The following is a 12939-nucleotide window of genomic DNA, read 5'->3' as shown; positions in this document are numbered from 1 at the left end:
CCAGGGGCACCAGCAGTGCCAGGCAGGAGTAGAGGGCACACGTGCGGCCCTGGGCTTCCGGCCTCCAGGACACCTGGGGGACGTCCTCCTGCAGCTCCAGGTGGCACTCCTCCAGCAGGACCCACGCAGGTGCCTCGGAGTCCCAGCTACCCCCCAGGAGCTCCTGCGGCAGGGACACAGCCCTGCGCTCCTGCCAGGGGGAGCTCTGCTCCAGGACGCTGTGCACCTGCAGGGCGGAGGGGGAAGCGGCCAGTGCCGGGCCCACACCCAGCAGCCAGCACTTGGGGCCCCAGGCCCAGGCCCCGCCCCGCCCCGCCCCTGCCTCCCTCCCGTGCTCTCTCACCAGCTGGAGCTGCCTGGACAGGTCCCCTGTCTCCAGCGCCTCCGCGAGCAGTACACGCTGGGTTTCGCTCAGCCCTGGGGAGAGACTTTGGGTGAGAGAGGGTTCCGGAAGCCCATATCCCTGCCCCCCACCTGCCCCACCCCCAGGAGCCTCTCACCAGTCAGTGCTTGCACGAGGTAGAGGATGGGGCGGGCAAGTTCTTCCTCTACCTCTCCGGAGGAGCTCACCAGGCACTCCAGGATGGCACCCCCTGGCGCATCCGGGGGCACCGGCCCCCCACAGCACAGGCCCTGCTCCAGCTGGGGGTGCACGGTGGGGCCGGTGAGCCCGACGGGCCGAGTGGGCGTCCCCCCCCCCCCCGCCCACCCCCCAAACCGCTCACCGCTTCCTCGAGGGCCTCCAGAGCCTGCTCTTCTCGCAGCGCCTGCCCCAGCCCTGCCAGCATCTGCCCGCACAGCTCCCTGGACAGGTCCTTCAGGCCGTCGGCGTGGACCTTCGCCTCGACCTGCAGGCCCTGGAAGTCCTCCGTGACTGGCATCTGGTCCTCAATGTCCCCGTCTGTGGGGAGGGAGCTGGAATTGCCGCGTGCCCCCAGGACCCCGGAGAGCCGTGGTCAAGGAGGGCAGACTCCCAGGGGGCAAAGGGGAGCCCCCAAGGGTTCTAAGGTCATCAAGAAGGTACTGACCTGACACTATGTCCGCGGAGGCAGACGGGAGCCGCATCTTGAAGTAGCTGAGGGAGATGTGTGACAGGAGGCCGCTCGCGGGCTTGCGGTCTGCGGAGGGCAGGCGGGTCAGTGCAGGGCTGAGGCCCGCCCAGGAGCCCCTCGGTCTGCCGCGGCCCCAGCACTGGGGGCCCAGGGCGGGGAGCCGTGCCTCGCCAGGCCGAGGCCTGTGTGGGTGTTGCAGCCTGTGTGCACATGCGCACAAGTGTGAGTACTTGTGTGTGTGTGTGTGCACGTGTGCATATATCAGTGTGTGCGTGAGTGTACATGTGGGCATGTGTACATGTGTGCACACACGTGAGTGTGCACACGTAATGCGAATGCGTTGCGCGTGCACACGTGAGTGTGTGCGTGTGGGTCTGTGCACATGTGACTGTGCGTGCACACTGTGGGTGTGCGTGGGTGTGCACGTGCCTGCACGCCCACCCTGGGCAGGGTCCACGGTCCTCACCTTTCTTGGGCAGCGGGAAGGTCCTCTGGTTCTTGCTCGGGATGTGATAGATCTCTAAGCACCAGGTGGGAGTGGGGGGACAGGTCAGCCGGTGACTCCAGCCTCTGCCTCAGCCCGCAAGGCCACCCTGCACAGTAGTCCCCGTGTGCCCCAGCCCCTCCCCTGCCGGAACAGGGGGTCCTCGGCCACCTCAGCCAGACCCCGGGCAGCCAGTGTCCCTGCCTGTGCGCTCCCACTTCCCTGCCATGGAGCCCCCGAGTCACCCCGAGCCCCACTCACCCCAATCAGGTCCAATGACCAGCAAGGCCGCCTGGAACGCAAGGGTGCTGCCTGAGGGGATGGTGACCGTCTTCTCCTGGTTCAGGTGGCCCTGGCCCTGGCCCTGCGGGACGGATACGGCTCTGGAGTGAGCTCTGGGCTGCGGGGGTGGTGGGCCGCTTGCGGGTGCCGGGGGTCTGCCTGGGGGTGCCGGGGAAACCAGCGCACTCTGGGGCGGCAGGTGACATGTCCCCCCAGACTCCTGAGTCCGAGAGAGGAGAGGACGGGGGCCCAGCAAAGCTCTCTTCCAGGTTTTGTTGAGAATCTCATCAGTACAAGTCAAGGGCGCAGGGGAAGGAGAGTGTAGTTTCGAAAGCAGGAACAAAGCACGCTCACAAACTGTCGGGGAGCCGGGGTGATGGGGCGGTGTAGACGGCACAGGAAGGGAATTCAGCCTGTACAGATGTTGATCCACAGGTGGGCTGGCTGTTCTCAGCCCAGACCTTTCAAAGGATTCCCGGTTTTCCGGTCTGCTTTCCTGCTTCTCAACCAGGCCGCCGACCCTCAGTCTCAGCAGGCTAGGCTTGAGGAGCCTGCCCAAGGGGGTACCCGGCCCGTCTCCCGGCACTGCCAGCCCCCAGGCACGCCTCCCCGGCCCCGCCTGCCCCCGACCACGCCTCCCCGACCCCGCCTGCCCCCGGGCACGCCAAGCACCAGCATGCGTAGGGCTCCGGGCAGGGAGAACTGGCCAGAGCCCTCCTGCTTGCAGGCCCGGGTGGCCTCCAAGTCCTCCTGAGTCTGCAGCACCTCCGTCACCACGAACAGGTCCCGCCCGCAGCGCTGCACCTGCTGCAGGATCTTGTGCTCCGGCCGCCGCAGGCGCCTAAGGCAGGGGCAGGGCTGGGAGCTCTGGGGGTGCGTTCTGCCCTCCCAGCCCTGGGCCAGGGCGCCAGCTTCCCTCCCGGGACATCAGCCTTCATGCTGGTGGGGGGCTCACGTGGCCCAGGAGCCCGGGGGCTCTGCGGGTGCCCGGGCGTGGGAGCCCCGTCGTTCCTTCCCTGGGGGCTCCCAACAGTGTTTGGGGGGCAGGGCCAGATCCAGGGGTGACCCGTGGACACCCACAGAGCCCTGGAGGTGCCCGCGCCCCCTCGGCTCCACCCCGGCAGCCTGGCTTCTTCACGGCGGCCTGGGGTTCTGCCTGACCTCGCTGGCCCTCAGGATGCAGCCCCGTCCCGCCTGCAGGCTCCGTGTGCCCCTGGGGACTCCCCCACCCTGTGCTGACCGCTGGGCCCGGCACAAACGCCCTGTGGCTCCTGACGCCCACGGCAGTGACCCAGGGGCTGCTTAAGGTTGGCAGCCCAGCAACCCCCTCACCTCTCTTTGCTCATGGCCTCCCAGGCGCGGGGCGGCACGCGCAGCCGGAGCGCGCTCACGGAGGCCCTGGCCGAGGCTGACGCGGCCGCCCCGCCTGCGAGCTTGCCCTGCCCCAGCGCTTTCAGCTCCACTTTGACCTGCAGCTCCCCGTCCACGCAGTCTTTGATGTGGAAAGGGATATCACGTTCCACATCTAGAGCCAGAGCAGAGGAGAAGGTCCTGCCAGCCGCCCCCATCCCCTCGGGGCTTTGTCCCTTGAAAGCGGACAGCCCGGAGCAGGCAGCAGGCCTCCCGAGGCCCCGACTCAGTGCCAGGCAGGGTACCTGGTTCCGGGGCATCAGGCTCCAGAATGTCCCTGATGGACAGGTTGAGACACTGGTAGCGGGGTTTCCAGAACCAGGAGCTGGAGAGCTTCCTGGCCAGCAGGCAGTAGGGCCGGAAGCTGCTGGAGCTCCACAGGCTGTCCACGGGGATGAGCCCGCCTTTGGGGTCCAGCTCCCGGACCACACTCTTGGCCACGCTTTCGAAGACCGATGCCATGCTCCTGATGGGGACGGATGGCTCAGGCGTTCTGCAATCAGGGCTAGAAGAGTGGGAAGGGGCGCGAGGGCAAGTCAGTACTTGGCTACCTCCTATGACAGGGAGCTCTTTCCTCCCGGGCCGGTCCTGGGAGGCTGACAGGGAGAGAGCCCCCAGCGCCCTGCAGGTCACCCAGTCATCCACGCAGACCACCTCTCCGCGGGGTGGGCGAGCGCACTCAGCTGGGCCGGCATTCGCAGCCCTCAGCGGGACTCAGGCCATTCACGCCACCTGTGCCACAGCCAGAGTGCTCACGCGACGCCCGGGCAAGCCCAGGGAATCTCAGTGCTTGGAGGGGCGGGGCGGGGCGGGGCAGCCCTCGGCCACCCACAGAGGTCTCCGTCACCTTGTCAGTCCAACAGGGTTTAGAGCCACTCCTGAAAAGCAGCCACTGAGGAGGGCAGGGCAAGGGGTCTCAGGGCGAACCCCAGGCTGAAGCGCTCTCTGCTGCAGCAGCTGCCCTCCGCCCCTAGCCCTGTGTCTGCGGGGCACGGAAGAAACAGGGCCCACCACGTTCCTGGGCACTTGGCACAGGGCCCGCAGCAAGGCCCAGCCAGGGTGCCCCCCGCTCCTGGGGGCTTGTTCTGGGCCCAGCGTCCAAGGCTGAGGCTTCGGGGGTCAGAGGCTGAAGCAGGCCTGACCCAGGACCCAGCAGCCCTGGGCGCCAGACAGAGGAGCACCGGTTGCCAGGAAGTCTCCCAGCCTCAGGGTCTGTCTTAGCTGGGTGTGGCCAAGGGGGTGGCTGGAAGGGCCCACCTGGAGCCAGGCCCGACCAGACCGGGAGGGGGCTGCCTTCCCAGAGGCCTCGGGCTTCCCCAGGCTGGTCGGGGATTGTGGGGAGTCCTGAGGGAGCTGCGACCACGGGGCCTCCCCAAAGGGCCGACATCGCCCACACCGAGTGTGCGCGCTCCCCCTGCCCCCGCAGCCAGCAAGGAACTAGGTTGGTGGGGGATGCAGCTCACCGTGACCGTCGCCTCAGGCTCTGGGCCCGCGATGTGAAGCAAGACCTCCCTGCAGGGCTGTGCCGGGAAGCCTCTGAGCAAGTCACAGACCCAAAAGTGAAACTGTGGCCCGGGAGGCCGGCTGCCGCTCCCGGAAACGGCCCAGGGGCCCCTCGGCCCGCCCAGACTGGGACCAGCCCGTGGCCACGGCCTCCGCCCCCAGCCGGCAACACCTCTAATGGTGTCTTTCAACGCGGGCCATCGCAAAGGGTCTGCGGGACGCGTCTCAAAGGAAAATGTACAAACGGACAGCAAGCTGCTCACGTCATCAGCCAGCAGAGGAGCGCACATCAGTCCACTCCTGAGACGCGCCCCCCCCAGGAGGCCCCGAGCTGGGGCCTGGGGCCGGGCTGGAGGAGGGGGGCCCTCCGGCCGGGCTTTCAGCCGCTCCGCAGAGAAGGGCCCTGGGCGCGTCCTCCCCGCTCCCAGGCGGCTGCTCCGAGGGACCGGGGGCGAGCGCTCGTGAGCGTTCACGCCGCACTGTTCACAAACACCAACGTGTGGACACGGCCCAGGCGGACGCGGCGCGGGGAAATCCACACGAAGGGCGACATGTGACGGGGTGGTCACGAGCCGTGAGGAGGAAGGAAGCACGGACAGGCAGGAAGGCGAGTGCGGCCCGCGGAGGCAGAGCAGACCTGCCCAGCGCAGGCCCGCAGACGGGAAGCAGGAGACTGGCGGCTGGGGGCGGGGAAGGGGGCGGGCCAGCTGACAGGGCCGGGGCTGCTTTGGAGGTGATGAGAGGTTCCAGAATTGTGGCGAGCTGCAAAGATTCAGCTGCTCGGCCACTTACTAGCCGATAATGTCACTCCCTGAGGGGAGTTGCAAAAATAGGCAGGGGAGCGCCACCCCCTGCCAGGGGAAGCCAGAAAAACAAAGATCAATCGCCCACAGGTTGGTATCGGCCCTTCAGGTGCTGTGCTAAAAACTTTAGTTTATTTCCTCCTTTACCCTAGCTTTGACTCTGTTTCCTAGCAACCGACCTAGGTCAGCTGCCTTGTTCTCCCGCCTAAAAACCTTTATAAGAGAGTGTTTTCTGAATAAGAAGAAGAGGCTTGATCAGATACCGTGTGTTGTGTCCTTACTCTCTGTGCTCCCGCTTCCTGCCCTTTCTCTCCCTCTCTCAGGATCAAGAACCCGCAAGGATTTTCTGCCCTGCTGGCCGGGGCGGGGCGGCCGGACGTGACAAGTGGCGCCTCAACGTGGGGCTGACTGAGGGGCCTGACACAGAATCAGTCGTGGTGACGGCTTCACAGCTCAGAACACGCTGAAGTCTGTGGAGTTTTCTACTTCAGATGAGTGAGTTGTGTGGTATGGGAATCACATCTCAATAAGCTGCCATTGCGGAGATCGGAGGCCAGTCAGGACATCCGGGCCGGTCACAAGGGCAGTCTTCATGAAGACCTTCCTGTCCTGGGTCACGTGTGAATCACAGCCAGTGCAGGGCAGCGGGGAGCCCCGCACCCCTCCTCCGCCGCCACACCCTGCTCCTGGGCTCTGGCCTGGACGCTCTGGAGCCCACACCAGGGCCCCTCCGTTGGCCTGAGACTCACCCCGAAGGCTCTACCACATTCTTTCACTAGGTTGGCACACAAACCGGGGAGACTTCCATGCAGGGGCTGTGCAGGGAGGGGCAGGCCCAACGGCTGGGCTGGCTGAGGGCCCCTGGGGCGGTGGGCACATCCTCAGCTCCAGTCCAGCCCCTGGACCCCAGCTGGTATAGACAAGGGGCTTGATGGTAGTAGCAGCCAGAGGCTCCAAGAGCGTGGGGAAGGCTGAGTGCGGGGGCGTGTTCACGCATGTGTGCATGCGTGGGCGCACGTCTCCACATGTGTGCGTGCCGGGTGCCTGTGTTCACACGCACACAGGTCATAATGTGGTGCTTGTGCATCACGTGCGTGCTTGTGGTGAGGGAGCACGAGGCGGCTGAGGGCCCAGCACAAGCTAGCCCCCCCAGGTGGGACCCGTGTGACACTCCTCAGGCACTCCTGGCTGCCCACGGACAAAGGACAGGAAAGAAAACAAATGGTTGGGCACCTGGGTGGCTCAGTTGGTTATGTGTCCGACTTCGGCTCAGGTCATGATCTCAAAGTTCATGAATTCAAGCCCCGCATCGGGCTCTGTGATGACAGCTTAGAGCCTGGAGCCTGCTTCCCATTCTGTCTCCCTCTCTCTCTGCCCCCGCCCCCAAATAAACATTAAAAAAAAAGAAAACAAACGGTCTCCACAGAGATCACAGTCCTGCGGCCCGAGTCTCGTCAGCTTACACACGTCTTAATAAATTACAGGCCTTATCAGTAGCCTCGTCCCCTAAGCCCTGTAGGCTCAGCCTCCTGGGGCCCACGCCGCCCTCCACAGTGATGAGGGAACTGAGGCACGAAGGAAGTGGCAGGTGACATTAAGTGTCCTTATGACCTGCAGCCCGCGGACAGGTAACTGGAGGTGAGGACAGAGGGCAGTTCCTCCAGGAACGGCTCCCTGCCGCCGACTTACTAGCCAGGAAACAGCCTGAGCCTGACGTCCTCCAGGCCGCAGGGGGCTCGGGAGTCCTCTTTAGCAAATCAAAGTCCCTCTGGACGCCTCGCCTTTGACTTTGCTCCCCACAACTTCATGGCATATAGGGAGCCCCTCTGCCCCCGGGCCTGTGCCCGCGCTTTCATAACATCACCTTTTTGCACAAAGACGTCTTCCTTCAAGAATTCTTCCTCCGCGGGGGGCTCCGGCCGCCTCCACCACCCCCAACCTCATCACTTGTAAGTGTATATGCGTATTTGTGTCTGTCCACGTTTGTGTGTGATGTGTGTGTGTGTGTGTGTTGGAGGGCTGCGAGACCCACACCAGGCCCGTGGCTGTCGATGCTGCAGGGCTGTCCTACGTGGGGGCTCTCTCTGCCAGAGCTCAGCCTGCACCTTTCCCTGTTTCCGCAGGCAGCCTCCCCCTGCCAGGGCTCGGGGTCCGGGGCAGAGGACCCAGGCGGGGCCCCTCCTCAGGCCAGCAGAGCGGTGCGCTGGCCACAGTGCCCAGGGCAGCCTCCTGAGGGCAGCACAGCACTCATAAGGGGTGAGGAGGTGAGGCGGGGTGAGGCAGGGCGAGGCTGCCAGTCGGGGGGCCAGATTTTCAACTCTATAGTGATAACCAAACCAGGAAGCCGACGCCAGGCCCAGTGCCATGTCCCGGGTCACGACTCTCCATAAAGGACAGAGGTCAGCCTGAGAGGGCGGGGGTCAGCCTGCTGGGGAGGAAAGGTGGGAAGGGTGGGAGGGGATGGCCCCCTGACTCCCATTCTGGAGGGAAGGGGTGGCCACCAGGACATTCTGAGGGCCAGGGTCTCTGGGGCGCCACTATGTCTTCCTCAAGCGCCCTCTATGTCACATTGAGGGAGGTAAGGCTGCCCTGGGGTCGGCAGGCGGACACTGTGTCCCTGACTGCAAGCGCTGCCCAGACACTGGGAGCCAGGGAGCCAGCTTGTGGCTGCGCCTGAACGGGTCGGGGAGGCTGGGCGGCCGCCAAGGTGCAGCAGGAAGGCGGAGGGAGCTCGCTGGGACCCGGGGAAGGGCTGGCAAAGGGCGCAGACCCTGCCCCGGTGGTGCCCCGCCCTGGGGTGCTCGGCCCTGGCGAAGACAGACAGGTCGCTAAGATCCCAGAGACAACCCTGAGGGCCGGTCGGAGGTGGAGGGAGCGGGAGCCTGGGCCTGGGGACGGAGTCCTGAGGCAGCTGCATTCCAGGCCCAGGGCTGCAGGCAGGCTGGGGGGGGGAGGGCGTGGCGAAGGGCGCCCAGCGGGAGCGGGAGCCACCAGGGGCCCCCCGCCCGGCTCTCCTTCCTCCCGCCGTCACCCCTTCCGCTGTGTGCCATGCCTGTGTCCCGCCCTGGGGCCATCGGGAGCCCTGACCCGGACGGGCAGCCGCGGTCAGGGTTCCGGACCCACCCGGCAGGGCCTAGAGAGCGCTAAACGCCCACGGGAAGGCCCAACAGTCCCAGCCTTGGGGGCACTGAGTCCCCTGCCGGGCAGCGCCCCCCCCCCCCCCGCTCACCGCCGCGGCCTGCGGACACCGGACACCGGGGCGCCCAGGGTCCCCAGGGCCTGAGCTTTCTGCCCGCTGGCGTCGGGGGCACGAACCGGGCCTCTGCGGGAGGAGGCACCCCCCTCGCTCTTGCCTTTTGTTTTCTGAGCCTCACCCCCCTGGGCGCCGCGGCAATCCGGGCGTGGCTGGGGTGGGAGAGGTCCAGGGCCGGGCCCCTGGAGGACTGTCCGGGGAGAGTCACCCACCCCGCTCCCTGACAGCCTAGTGGAAATCCCTGAATGGCCGACCAAACACTTCTCCCGGAAGGATCTGGCTCAGCGAGTCTGAGGGTCTTGCCTTTTCGGGCGGGCAGCGGAGGTGGGACGGAGGCCTGGGGGCGTCCCAGCCTGCCGGCAGCCTGTGCCCACCTGAGGGCCGGCGAGGCGGGTCGCCTGACTGCCGCCTGCCCGCCCGTCGGAGGGAAGGAGGCAGGGGGAGCCCCCAGAGGGGTGGGGGTGCGGGCTGCGTCGGTCGAAGGAGGAAGCAGCTGGTGCGGGACAGAGGTGACATGTTGCGCAAAGTGCGTTTGCTCTGGCCGCACTGCGGTCCCTTTACTCCCCGGCTCCATCTCCAGGTTCCGGAGCTCGAGCCCCGCATCAGCCTCCGCGGTGACAGTGCGGGGCCGGCTTGGGGTCCTCTCCCTCCGCCCCTCCCTGCTCTCTTTCTCAAAATAAATAAACTTTAAAAATGTTTAAAAATGACTTCCCTAGCGCCCTTGGAGACGTGGTGCGCTTGTCCGGGTGGGCCTTCCGCGGTGCGTCCATGGCGGCGCAGGGCGCGGGAAGGAAGCTGCCCGCCCGCCAGCAAACCCGGCCTGAAAGAGGGTGCGGCCGCCGCGGGAGGACGCGGAGGCGCCCAGGGCCCTGCAGGGGTGGGGGGGCAGCTTTGGGAGGAAAGACGGAGAAGCCCTTCCCACCGGACTTCCAGCAACCCTGGGGGGCTCGCTTGTTTGGGGGTGGGTGTCTCCCAGAACCTCCGCTGTCCCCCGCCCCACAGCAGGGCAGCCTTGTGGGGGAGGAGAGAGGCGCAGGGGTGTGGGTGGTCAGCTGCGAGGGACAGGGACGGGCACAGAGCAGCCAGCCCCGGAGGGGAGGGGCGGGTGCAGCAGCCCTGCCGGACCTGGGACCAGGGAGGGACTCACCTGGAAGATGGAAGTGACACCGAAGAGGGTTGTCTGCAAATGGGGCTGAGCTAATGTGTGAACACCTGAGGGGCCTGGCATGCAGGGAAGGGCTGTAAACGTGCTAATACTCTTGTTGGGGGGCCTGCTGCCTTCTGAGGGGGGTGCCTCACAATGAACTACTTGGAAGGTACTCAAGGTCTCTTCGCACACGTCGCACGTCACTCTTCAGGGCGGCGCCGCCAGCGTCCAGGGCAAGGAGGGTCTCCCCACCGCCCCTGGCCTTGTCTTCATTTTTGCCAGTTCGATGGGTGTCAGCCAGTTTTATTATTTTTACTGTATATTTATTTTTGAGAGAGAGATGGAGTGTGAGTGGAGGAGGGGCAGGGGGAGAGGGAGACACAGAATCGGAAGCAGCTCCAGGATCTGAGCTGTGAGCACAGAGCCCAACGCGGGGCTTGAACTCGCCAACCACGCGGTCATGATCTGAGCTGAAGTCTGAGGCTTAACCCATTGAGCCACCCAGGCGCCAACATGGTTAAAGGTAACTGTCAGGACCGGTGTTAGTAGGTTAGCTGTGACAGCACTTACGTCTCACGTACAGCTCTCAACCCCACGAGACACAGCTCCAAACCCCGAATCCTCTTGGCAAGCGGCTGGGCTCTGTCTCCACCACCCCGACTGCAGTCTGGGGACAGAGCGACGGAAGGGAACACGTTCATCGCTGGACCCACGTGTCTCTGTTTGCGCCGTGTAGCAAATCACCCCACACCTCAAGGGCGTCAACAGTATCTGCCGATTCGCCCGTAAGTGTGTGAGTTGCCCTAGGTTGTGCCATTTGGGCTGGACACCGCTGAGCTGGGTCATCCCTGCTCCATGTGGTGTCTCCTGCGGTCACGCCCGTGTCATCAGCTGGCAGCTCACCCTCTCACGTCGGGCTGACGGTCAGTGGCACCGGCTGCACGCGGGCTGTCCATCCTGCATCAGGCCAGCCCGGACTCATTCGCAGGGTGACGGCTGTACGATTCTCAAGAGAAGCAACACAGGCCGTGTCCAGAGTGCCTCTCAAGCCCCCTCGCGGGGACGTCCAGGCCAGCAGCTGAGAACGCCCCTCCCCCGCCCTCGGGGTTTTGCCAAGGCCTTAGGGTCTTACACCAGTCCCGGCACCCCTGATCCTGTCCCCATGGCCGATCCCCCAGGGTGCCTCTGGCGGCCTTGTGGGAGGGGGACACGGAAGCTCCAGCTAGAGTTCAGCCAGGGCGGTGGCGGTGGGAACCGAGGAGGGGAAGACAGAGCGTGGAGAGGACTGGGGGCACTTGGGAGGGGCCCGAAAAGGCACAGGAAGCAAAGATGGTTCCAGATAGATTCCACTTCTCCTCAAAGACATCGGGGCTGGGAGGGACTCCCAGCTGGGGGTCTGCCCTGCGTCCTGCAGCCCGAGTGCAGAGGCAGCCAGCGAAGGCTGGGCTCGGCTGGGCCGCCACACAAGAGGCCTTCCCTGCGCCTGTCGCTGTACGTGACGGGGAATGGCACCCACGCACGGAGGAGCTTCAGGTGCCAACCTGGGAGGCGGGCTCTCACCTCCGCAGACACGGCGCTGGCGAAGCCCTTGCGTCATCCCTGGCATAAGTCTTACTTCCACACATGCTGTAAACCCACCGGGTGTTGGTTTTCATGAGAAGCTTCCGGAACTGCCTGTCCTCTGTGTGCGGGGGTGACTCCCCTCTTCTCCGCGCTCACTGCAGGTTTAGGCTACGTGCTGCACAGCAAGCAGCCGTGCTGCGTTGTTACTATTTATATTTTTATCATAACCACTTCTTTTAATACCTTGTTTATTTTTGAGAGAGACAGCACTAGCAGGGGAGGGGCAGAGAGGGAGGGAGACAGGGAATCCGAAGCAGGCTCCGAGATGTCAGCACAGAGTCCAATATTGGGCTCGAAGCCATGAACCATGAGATCACGACCTGCGCCAAAGTCGGACACTTAATTGCCTTAAGCCAGTTAAGGTGCCCCTGCAACTACTTTTTTTAAATAAAGGAAATAAGAAGTCAGAATTAAACAAATTTCCCATTTTAGTTCTCTTTCTTCACATAGATGATTTCCACGTAGTATCATTTCCCTTCAGGCTAAAGAATTTTCTTTAATGTTTGCTATTGCACAGGCCTGTGGCAAACACATCCTGTCCGTTTCACTGTGGTAAAAAAAAAAAATATATATATATATATATACACACACACACACACACACACACACACACACACACAGAGACATCCATATATATAACGTAACAGGCTGTCACACAACTATTTCTAAGGTTCAACTCAGTGGCATTAAGTAACTCACAGTACCGGGCAGCCATCATTTCTTTCTGGAACTTTTGCGTCATTCCAAACAGAAGCCCTGTACCCACGAAGTTGTGACCCTCCATGCCTCCTTCCCACAGATATTCCACGTAAGTGGAATTGTACAATAGTTGTCCTCGTGTGACCGGTTTATTTCACTTCGCAAAGTGTTTTGGAGGTCGACCATGTCGTAGCACGGATCAGCGGGTGGTACATTCCTTTCCGAGACTGAATCACAGTCCGCTGTCTGGACAGACCACGTTGTCCATGCATTCACCCCCAGGGGCAGTTGGGCCGTTTCCACCTTGGCCATTGTGCCCAGCGCTTCACGGGGCGGCGGGGGAGTCCCGTCCGCCCCTCCGCGGTGCGCACGCAGGGCCGAACTGCCGGGCCACCAGGCAATCCGAGCGCGACTTTCGGAGGAACCTCCAGCACCCCCCGGCAGCGCTCGTACGTGTTTTGCACTTGTCCCCGCTGATCAGCCGAAGTCGTTCCTGTTCTCAGAGCTTCCCGACCCACGGACTCCGCCCCCCTCCTGCCCGGGCCCACCGGGCAGCGTCAACCTCGCGGGCGCGCGCGCCCCCAGGTCGCTCCGCAGGGCCTCCGCGGCCTGATGCTACGCGGAGAAGGCGCCGCGCTGCGGCCGAAGAGGCGTCCGGACTGCGGCTCCTCGGCCGGCCCCGC

At 64.3% G+C, this 12939-nt stretch overlaps 1 protein-coding gene and 2 long non-coding RNA genes across 3 annotated transcripts; 1 reads left to right on the top strand and 2 right to left on the bottom strand.

Moving 5' to 3' along the window:
- Position 1: 1 nt before the first annotated feature.
- Positions 2-5139, bottom strand: GSDMD (gasdermin D; the record flags this gene model as incomplete). Its single annotated transcript, XM_029923342.1, has 11 exons — positions 4692-5139; positions 3474-3733; positions 3151-3343; positions 2491-2659; positions 1798-1900; positions 1519-1572; positions 1029-1118; positions 726-901; positions 501-642; positions 344-417; positions 2-226 (listed from the first exon to the last, which is right to left on the bottom strand). Coding segments are annotated over exons 2-11 (1443 nt in total), but the record flags the coding sequence as incomplete, so codon positions are not given.
- Positions 5140-5592: 453 nt separating this feature from the next.
- On the top strand, positions 5593-6011 carry LOC115278771. Its single transcript, XR_003903095.1, has 2 exons — positions 5593-5624; positions 5858-6011. It is a non-coding gene; the product is annotated as an uncharacterized LOC115278771 (long non-coding RNA).
- Positions 6012-11967: 5956 nt separating this feature from the next.
- LOC115278765 lies at positions 11968-12933 on the bottom strand. The gene is made up of 2 exons (XR_003903087.1): positions 12257-12933; positions 11968-12104 (listed from the first exon to the last, which is right to left on the bottom strand). It is a non-coding gene; the product is annotated as an uncharacterized LOC115278765 (long non-coding RNA).
- Between the last annotated feature and the right edge of the window lie 6 nt (positions 12934-12939).

Source organism: Suricata suricatta, chromosome 15 (genome assembly GCF_006229205.1).
Source record: "Suricata suricatta isolate VVHF042 chromosome 15, meerkat_22Aug2017_6uvM2_HiC, whole genome shotgun sequence".
NCBI lineage: Eukaryota > Metazoa > Chordata > Mammalia > Carnivora > Herpestidae > Suricata > Suricata suricatta.
Note: the sequence above shows the minus strand (reverse complement) of the source record. Positions and strands in the feature narration are given on the sequence as shown.